The 9613-nt window shown below is 58.3% G+C and overlaps 1 protein-coding gene across 1 annotated transcript in view; it reads right to left on the bottom strand.

The window, feature by feature from the left end:
* The window catches only part of PTPRF (protein tyrosine phosphatase, receptor type F), an 80744-nt gene that overhangs the window by 33634 nt on the left and 37497 nt on the right, over nt 1-9613 (bottom strand). The window contains exon 7 of the mRNA XM_006762619.2: nt 7729-7839. Within this exon, the coding sequence (XP_006762682.1) occupies nt 7729-7839 (111 nt within the window). The remainder of the gene's footprint in view (nt 1-7728; nt 7840-9613) is intronic.

The following is a 9613-nucleotide window of genomic DNA, read 5'->3' as shown; positions in this document are numbered from 1 at the left end:
TCAAGCTGTGGCCCGGGGACCAGATACCCAGTAAGTAGATCACTGTGCCCTATGGCCGCTTAAAATATCTTTCAGACCCACTAATTTCTCTCCAAATCCCCGGCAACTGGTATCCCAAGGTCTAAGCCACCACCATCTCTCCCTGGATTGCTGCCTCGAGTTCCTCACTGTTCTCCTGCCCTGTTGCCCCGCAGGCCCCCTCCCATAATTGGCCCTCCAACCAACAGTTGGCACAAATCTTCCCCGTTAAAAAATTCCTGCATGGGTCCCCAATGACTCCTCAGCCCAGATTAACAGAACCCTACCTTACCCAGCCCCGGCCTCACCTCCATCTACACCACCTCACTCTGAGGCCTCCAGACAGAACAGAAACACTGCCAGTCGCCTAAGCGGGCCAGGAATGACCAATGTCACGGGCTTGCTCATTTCCCTGTGTCCCCAGGCTCACTGGGGTCTCAGCATGTCTCATAGACATATACCATTCTACCTTCTAGAACTGGCATCCTCATTTCCTTCAGGGGAACCAACCCGTTCTTGCCATATGGGGCATGTGACCCAGACCTGGCTAACAACATGCAGCCTTTAGACTTCTGCAAAAATGATTAGAAGAGCGAACTTCCTTCTCTATTATGGTGGCTAAGCTTAGGGGGCCGGGGACCATATTTCACAGGATGAGAGGACCTGCTTGTGAACTAACGGAGGGGAGCGGAGCTAAGAGACAAGGCAGGCAAATGCCCACCCAAACGTTCAATGCCTGGATCCAGTCCTGCCTGACGCCAAACCTACTTCTACATTTTTCTGTCTGGTAAGGCTAGCGAGTTTCCTTGTTGTGATTAAGCTCATATAAGTGGGTTTCTGCCATCTGTCCTAAAGCTGGGAGTCTACGCCGAGTGACAGCAGCAGGTCGCAGGAAGAGCAGGTCTGTGTGGCAGAGAACAGGCGGACCCGGAGCCTGGCTGGCAAGAGGAAGCCACGACCCAGCTCCCTTTGCGCACGCTCCACAGATGGCACAAAGGTGAGGTCAGGAGGCATGGAAAGGAGCAGTGGGCAGCTGGTGGTGTGGGCACCCCTTGTCCTCTGGAGCTAGGCCTGAGGAGCCGGCCAGGGGAGCAGAGGAGCAGGCAGCTCTGTGTGCCGGCCAGGTCCAGGCCTGTAGAGGGTCCAGGGTCCAGGGTTCAGCACAGCACAGGGGGCAGTTTTAACTGACCAAATCTTCTCTACTCTCAGCCAGGGGCTGCCTCATCTCCTCTTCACTCATGCATTTCAGGGAAGGGAGACCGCTCTGGAGCACCTGCCATGTGCCAAAGGTCTCCATGGCTATCACCTTCCAATTACAGACAAGGGGACTGGCTTAAGGCTGATATTTTAGTGCCAGCCGGCTTTCTCAGTGGTTAGAGCCTCGGCCCTTGGACCAAAGGGTCCTGGGTTTGATTCCCTACCCCCACACCCCCACCCTTCCTCCTCCCTTTCTTCCACTCTCTCTAATCATCAGTTGGAAAATATCCTCGGGTGAGGATTTTTAAAAAGTCTGATACTTTAGTGACATGCCCGAGTTTACCCAGGTACTAGGTTGGTCTGCCCGATGGAAAGTGCATGCCCTTCTGAGCCCAGGCTGACAGGGCTGAAAAGAGACACCTGGCGACTCCAGAGAGAAGCTTCTGAAGCGTGCTGGTTTCTGGGTTAGCCAAGGCTCTGCAGGCGGCACATGGGCGGGACGTAGAGAGCCTGTGCCACGTGCGAGCGCTCGGCTGCAAGCTTGGCCCCAGTCAGTGGCAGAATCTTGGGGTCTGGTCCGATCCCTAACCATAAGAACAAAGAGCCCCAGGAAACGGAAGTAGGTCCTTGATCAATCAACCCTGGGTTCCAACCTAAGCAGCACGGAAAGCTGACTGGACTTTACCCCCCACATCCCCGGAGGACAAGGTATTCTGTTCCACTGTCACCCCTCGCAGCAGGCAAGGGCCTCCAGCCCAGACGCTCCTGGGTGTGTGAACCTTGACGCTTTCTCAAGGACACTGCGCTTCAGCCACATGGCAAGAGAGGCGAGAGACAACCTGCTGGGGTCGCCGGTGCCCGTGGGGCCGTGCATCCTGGACCTGCTCGGACAACCATCCCCATTCCCACAGCCCAGAGGGGCTGGTGCTTCACTACAGCAGCCCCGCTGTCATTCCTCCTGCTCTCAGACACGAGGCCTCCAAAAGGAACATGACCCACCCTGGACTCGGTCTTTGACAGAAGCGACAGCAGGGAAAGAAAACCCAGAGCTGGGAAAAATGCACTCAGGGTCTAATCCTGAGCTCCAACAACGCCGGTCCCTTACTGTTCCCCGTGCATCCTGAGTGCTGACATTTTACAGACAGTTTCCAAAACAGGGCCCTGCCATTTCTGGATTATATTTTAGCTGTAACTTTTAAGTCTAATTATTTGCGCTGACAACCCCTCTAATGGGGCGGGGCGGTGCCCGGAGACACCAGCATTCAGTGGAGTGACAGCCTAATAGCAGGGGGAGGCCGCCCCGCAATCTGCATTCACGCGCGGAAATTTCTCTGATGAAAATAACACAACATTAAGGAGGGGATAAAGGGGCAGGATCCACTGTATCAAGATAAAATAACTCTTTAATAAATAACCTTGTGGCTGCCGCAGAGCAGTAATTAAATGCCGGCACACTCAGCGCACAGTTTTAAGTAAAGCTGGAAAAATGTGAGATGTAATTATCAGCGCCAAACAAATTACCAGCCCAGCAAATCCCCCCGGAATATTTAGAAACTCACTTCTGCCTTCCTGTTAAATATTTGTGTCCGTGCTTATTTTTGGTGGGACCACGGAGGGGGAGGGGGAGGGACCAGGGACCAGGAGGGCGGGGGAGAGGGGCGTACAGGGAGGCGGCTGCAGGCTGCGCCATCTCTGCTGATGGCTGTTTTCTGACTGCACGGGCAGATCGCCCGGTCAGCGAAATGGTGTAACCCAGATGCCCCAGAGCTCAGGAGTGCATACGGCTGGATACTCAGGGCTGATATCTGAGCTGAGGCTGCAGCCCTCCTCTCAACTGGCTCCCTCTCCCTCATGGAGGAAACTCAAGCCACAGAGATGCTTTCAAGGGGACCAGGTGGCCCCGCTCAGCTCCTTGGGGCTCAGCCCAAAGCCCCGTGGACGGGTGGGCCTCCTCTACCACTCAGACCACGGGACACAGAAAGAACTGTCAGCCCCTGGGGTGGGCTGAGAACAGCCCATGAGAGCCTGCTCTGGGAAGGGCTGGAGCGGAGTCTCCAGGAAGCCCTTTCCAACCTGTGGCTGGGACAGGGCCTCTTCAGGGCTCCCAAGTGGGCCTCAGAGTTGCAGGAGATCGTTCAAGGTGTGACCCAGCGTGGGGCTGAGGAAATGGGAGCTGTCTGGCAGACTCAGGCAGAGAGAGGGGTCTGGGGCAGGTGGGAAGCTTTTCATTTGGATCTGGCCAGAGAGGAAAGAGACAAGAGTGTACCATGTACCACCCATGTGGGAATTACGGGCATCTAGTGGGCCTGAGACAGCCATGGACACTTAGCTCAGAGGCACACCAGGGCTGTCGCTCTACTGAGCCCTGCTGGGGCCAGGACAAGGCACACGCTGCAGGACTTCTGTCCTGCGCTGAATGGTTTTGAGGGGGTGAGCTCCTTCCAGATGAGCCTTTTCCCTTTGTCTTCCCAAGGGTTTCAGCTGAGCTCAGGCAAACGTGGAGTCAAGTAACTAGAAGGCCCACAGGTCCACATTGAGCACCTCAGCTCATTAACTCCCACAATCACACCTGAATATCACCTGGAACAGACAGCTGGCCTAGCCCGGGCACAAAGGTGAAGTGCAGCTTCGTGCCATGCACCAGACTCGCCCAACCCTGCAGGGTAGCCCAACTAAAGGAACATGCAGACACAGGTTTATCAGGGACCCAAGCGGCAGGAACATGCGGGGCAGGGGGACCTGCCCACCCACCCCTGGTCCTGCCCGCCTGTCGGCCCAAACAATAGACAGCAGAGCCCGACTGGCGGGCAGGCCAGGCTGGAGCGAGCCCGAGGGAGCTGGCCGTGCCCGCTGGTCCCTACAGACGGGAGCATCCCATCGACGGGAGAACTGTAGATGGATAAGAAGTGAAAAGGACCAACCTTCTCGCTGATCTGAGAGATGAGAGTTTGGGTTGATGGCAGAGTGCGATGAGGATGAGGAGGGAATAAAAAAAAGACAAGGAGAAACACAGAGAGAGTAAAAACAGGCCAACCTTCATCTGCCCACACAGCACGGAAACGAGACAAGACTCTTGTGCCCCACGCACACGCACGTGCACACAGGTGCGCGCGGACCACGCCGCTCATGAAAGACTCAGGACTCATGGAGGACACAGTGGACAGGGCTGAGTCCCCTGGCAGGGGCTGGGACGCCAAGGGCAGGACCGGGAGGGGTGGGAGTGGGGCACAGAACGGCCCCCATGCCTCACGCACACCCCATGGCTTGGACAGACCCAGAGAGCTGGGCTCTGGAGTCAGGGCCTCCCCAGCCCACAAACCCACGAAGCACACGAGCCACCAGAATCCGCCACCTTGAGGAAGCCCCACGCTGCACGGCACTAGTGTGAGGAGCTGGTCTGGGCACCTGTGGGGAGAAAGGCTGCGAAGACATCGCCCTGTTTAGAGACTGTTGTGACCTAGCGGCCAGCTCCCTGCAGAGAAGGGGAAAGTCAAGGGTGTGGCCTTGCCCTGGCTCCTGGCAGCTGTATGTCCTGAGAGCTGGAGGAGAGAAACACTGTGGATGGAAGGAAAGAGGGAGTCACTCGAGAAAGTCAGACGGTGAGGGAGAGAGGCTGGCCCACCAGGCATGCCTGGGCCCGAGAGACTGTGGGTGGCGCTGCGGGCAACTATGAGCAAAGTCAGAGTAACTGGATGACGCATCCTTCCCCCACCGGTGCTACCCTGACAGCAGCCGTGGCTACTGACTGCCAAGCATTTCCTGCGTGCCTGGCGACACGCCGGGAACTTTACACTCGCTGTCCCATTAAATGCAGCGACCGCAGGGCCTCAGAGAGGCAGTGGGAGCCGTGAGAGTCTCGGGGAGAAGAGGCAGGACGTGAGGTAGACACTGAAGCCAAATCGGAGGAGGAGACATGCCCTCGAGCTTAGTGGACAAGAGATGGATGGAGGTGACTGCCCATGGGAGGCCGTCCATGCAGCGCCGTTCTCACCCGCAGGGGTTCCCCCAGGCAACACTGGGCGAGGGCTGGAGACATTCTGAATTGTCATGACGAGGGGCTATCATGGGCATCTAGGGGGCCTGAGATGCCGCTAAACACCTGACGACATTGCACAGGACAGCCCCGCACAACTGAGGGTGATCCAGCCCGACACGTCAATAGTGCCCAAGTGAGAAACCCTGGGATGGAGTCACACCGATCTGGATGCTGAGGTTTAGGTACTGATGGCTGGCGCCCCCTGCCTGGAGGGTAACGGGTAGCCGCTCTGCTGGGAGGCGGGGGCGAGTGGATGCAGACCAGTAGGCAGGCCAGCACTGGGGTTCAGGACACGGAGCTGGTGGCTAGCACAACGGGAGCTGCCCTAGAGGAGCTGGGGCAGAAAGCAGGGGCTGTGCCAGGACTGAGATGAGGGTGGGAGAGAGACCCGAGGAAGGACCTGAGGAGCAGGGCTGTCCTGGTGTCTACAGTCTGGAAGGGAGGGCCTGTCCTGGGGCTGCAGAGCAGGCCGCTCCCGGCAAAGCAGGGCAAGCGCAGGTTCAGGTGGGGCCTGGGGACAGAGACTTAGGACTGGCCCTGAGATACCAGAGCTCACCGGAATGCGTGTGTGACAGAGAGAGGCAGAGACAGCCAAAGCCAGGCTCAAACAGCCTGTTTTAGGGTCCCACGCCAAATGAGGCTAGAACTAAAGGACCCCACATGCCCTGCCCAAAAGGCTTATGTCAGTAGGCCAAGAAGGCAATTCCAAAGACCTGGTGGGGGTAGGGGTAGGGATAGGGCCATGGCAAGAGCCAGTCAGGGTCCTGCCTGAGTCCAGCATGGATGGACAGCGGGGGGCCCTGCAGACAGGGAAGCTCCAAGGGGCTGAGGGTCAGAGCTCCCTGGTCAGTGCTCAAGCTGCTGGCTGGGGCAGTCATGCTCAGGTCATCCAAAGAGACCACTGTCCCTTCTCAGGGCTGAGGCCAGTGTGATGGTGACTTCAGAGAAAGCTGCCCCCTCCCCACCCCGATGGCAATGCAGGGTCCATCCACCGTGGGTCTAGGCCCCCTCCTGCCTTTGTACAGCCTCTGGCAGCTCTGCCCCCAAGAAATGCTTGGTCAGGACCACCGGGCACAGGGAAAGGTCCAGGTGGAAGCAGACGGGTCTTTGACAAGGAAGGTTCTTTCCAGCTGCTTGTCTCTCAGAGGGACTTGTCAGGCCCTTGCATGCCTACCAGAAGCTCCGTCTGGAGCAGTGTAGGGGCAAGGCTGTGCAATTTACAACCCTCCTCTTGGCCTGTGGGGTGGCTTTGATGCTCCAGGTCTCCCTGCTCTGATGCCGTTCCTTAGGGCAGGTCCTGGGATGGCCCAGGTGAGCCTCAAGGAGCAGCACACCTGACAAGGGGCCAGCGCGGACCTCCCATCCCACGCCAACTCCAATGAAGCCTAATATGCCCATCACCAAATGGGCTGGCAGCGGGTAGTCTGTCAGTAACCGGTGCCCTGACATGGAGCAGCCCTTCCGTAAGGAGACAGGTGGTCTTTGCCCTGTCTGACCTTGTGACCCCAAAGAGTTGGACAGGCCACTGCCATCGCCCCACCCCGTGCCTGGCCCTGGGTGGATAGGCGGACAGCCCTCGTGAGGCTGCGCTGAGCACTTGGTGTGCTGAAACCATCGCCATGGGGAAACCCCACCCACTTTCCTTTACAAGTCCCCGAGGGAGCTGGTTTCACTTTTAATGCTGCCCATCTGTGCAGGAGGCTAAAGGAGGGGACGGTGTGAGAGACGAGGGGTTCCCAGGGCCCTTCCTGGGCATAAATGCACACCAGACTCAGCATGTTCATGGGAAGCAGCAGGTGGCAGCTTAATTGCCCGAGGGCTGTGAGCACAGCAGAAACTGGACACTCCAAACAGTCCCCAGGCCTCTCCGCTGGGTACCTGGACTTGGGAAAATGCACAAGCCACTCAGTCCCAGCAAGGAACACCTGGGACATGGTGACCACCTTCAGGGCCTGACCCCCTACAAAAGGGTCCTGGTTGGTAACAGTACAGCTGGCTTCCCTCCAGGAAGGCCCCAGGCAGACCTGGCCAGACGGTAGGCACACCTGGCCTGGAGCCCACCCTGCATGGGGGAAAGGGAGAAGGGCAGACTCTAGGAAGACTAGACAGGTGTGCACGTTTACACACTAATGTGTGTGGCTGCACACACACTCATACACACACACACACACACACACACACATCTGCTCGGAAGGCTCTGGACTCCCATGGGGCTCTGGGCCCATGTGCAGGACCTGTAAGAGATACAAATGCTCCCAAGAGTGGCTGCTTCCCAAAGGGCCTGCAGGGAAGAAAGACAGAGTGGTGGTGGACACTGTGAGCTTGTTCAGTGGGCGCTGCTGCTGCTGCTGCTGTGACAGCTGCAGAAAGAGGCGGGAAGAGGAGACTGGGCTCGGCAGCCCCCATGTGTCCACAGCCAGCAGAGGCAGCTCAGCTCCTTGGAGACAGGGCCCGCACTGCAATGCCCGAGTCCTTACCTCGCACATACAGGTTGGCGGGGGCCGAGTAGCGTGTGCCTGCAGAGTTGGTCGCCACACACTCGTACTTGCCTTGGTCTGACTCCTCGCTGCTCTCAATCTGCAAGGCACCTGCGGGGACATAAAGACATGGTTCAGGCCTGGAGCAGGGGGAGGAGTCCTGACAGCATTTGTGGCTTGTGCTGATCAGATGCTGCAGACATCGGGGCCACACCCAAAGTCAGTGCTGCTTCCAGGAAGCTCTCCCTGACTAGCCCAGTGGTCTCCTGGCTGGAACCAAGGGTTGTAGTCTGAAGCACAATCCTGCCCCACTCATCGGCTCTGCCAGGGGCTCTACTGCCAGCCACTGAGTGTCCGCTACCCTCCAGCCAATACTGAAGCCTGTCTGCCAGGGAGCATCCCCATTAATGCTCCCGGCTGTGCCAGGCCACGCAGCCAGGCGTGGGAGGGAACAACAGCCTGCAGACCTGCTGGCCTAGGATGTGCAGGCATGCAATGCCCTCACCGGGCAAGAGCCTGGGAATCTGCCACCCACCAGAATCCCACAGGAAGGAAGGGGCTTGCCCTGAGGGCCTGGTGTCCAGCTGCCTCTGCTCATCCTCTCCTCAGCCTGGTCCCACTAAAGTGCTTCGACCCACCACGGCTCCTGCATAATTCAGGAGGCTAATGGAGGCTGTAGCTCCCACCCGGGCCGGCGCCCTGAGGGGCTGCTCTGGCCGCAGACGGACAGACAGGAGCCAGGATTGGGGGGGCACAGAGGGTGGAGGAAACTTGGGCTTGGGGCCCATCCTGGTAGGTCCAGGTGGAGGAGCCCAACACAAGGGTGGTGGTGGGAGAGTGAAACCACATGACTTGGCCACTCCCCCAGTCCTGGCAATAAACACTTGAAAACGCTGCCGGTGAGAGCACACTGGGCAAACTGTCTGACGGTAACTCCCTGAGGCACAGGCAACACCGCTTCCCTGGAACAAGCCGACAGACAATCACACCCACAGAGGACAGTCCAATGGATAGTGAATAACCCCACAGGACACAGCCTGACAGAAAACCACCACCTGCACACGACAGCCAGGGTGGCCCTAACAGCCCGCCCTTTCCAGGGCCCAGACTGGCTGACGGTCATACCCACAGAGGACACAGACAGAACTTGTGGACCCCAACTGACTGGTTTGGACAGGAGCCACAAGAAGAGGTCCAAGTCACGCTCTCACAGCCCAGGCCCCCGGGGAGGACCAAGCTGCAGCCCTTTTACTGCCTGACATCCCTCTCCCACCACCCAGACCTAGGGCAGCAGGAGGGGCTAGGAGCTTGGGAGCTGGAGCTGGGAGAAGGGGCTTCCCAGGCTCAGTCCTGATGCAGGCAAAGGGCTGGTCTGCTCTGTGGTCCTGGCTTCAGTGGGCATCGGGGAGCGTGAGGACCCCGGGTACATGCCAAACACCCTTCTCCTGCAAGAGCAGCCCAATGGGCACCCAGTAGGTCATGTTCATGGGATGGATGGACGCTGTTACAGAAAATGTTCATTCAAACAAGTGGGGTTGGCAGGGGGGCTGCACTAAGTTCAGCTCAGCTGGGGCGGGAGGGGTGCCAGACAGGAACAGGAAGCAGTGCCTGGGTGAGAGCCCTGCTGGGAGAGGAGGCTCCCCTGCGCTGAGAGCCAGGACTGGCCAGGGGACCCACACAGACCCTGAGCCTATCTGTACACAGAAACCCCCAAATCTGGAACCAACCTCCATAGGGTGTTAGCAGCTCTTCCCAGCCCCAACTTCTGTCCTGAGACCACCCTGGCCCTGAACTCCGAGGGACTAGATGTGCCCAAGGACACTTGTGAGGTGGGAAGAAAATGATGTAAACACAGGAGAGAAGCAACCACTCTGCAGGGCGTCCG

This window comes from Myotis davidii, unplaced genomic scaffold, assembly GCF_000327345.1.
Source record: "Myotis davidii unplaced genomic scaffold, ASM32734v1 scaffold458, whole genome shotgun sequence".
Taxonomy (NCBI): domain Eukaryota; kingdom Metazoa; phylum Chordata; class Mammalia; order Chiroptera; family Vespertilionidae; genus Myotis; species Myotis davidii.
The sequence above is the reverse complement of the archived record's forward strand: the minus strand, read 5'-3'. Positions and strand labels throughout refer to the sequence as shown.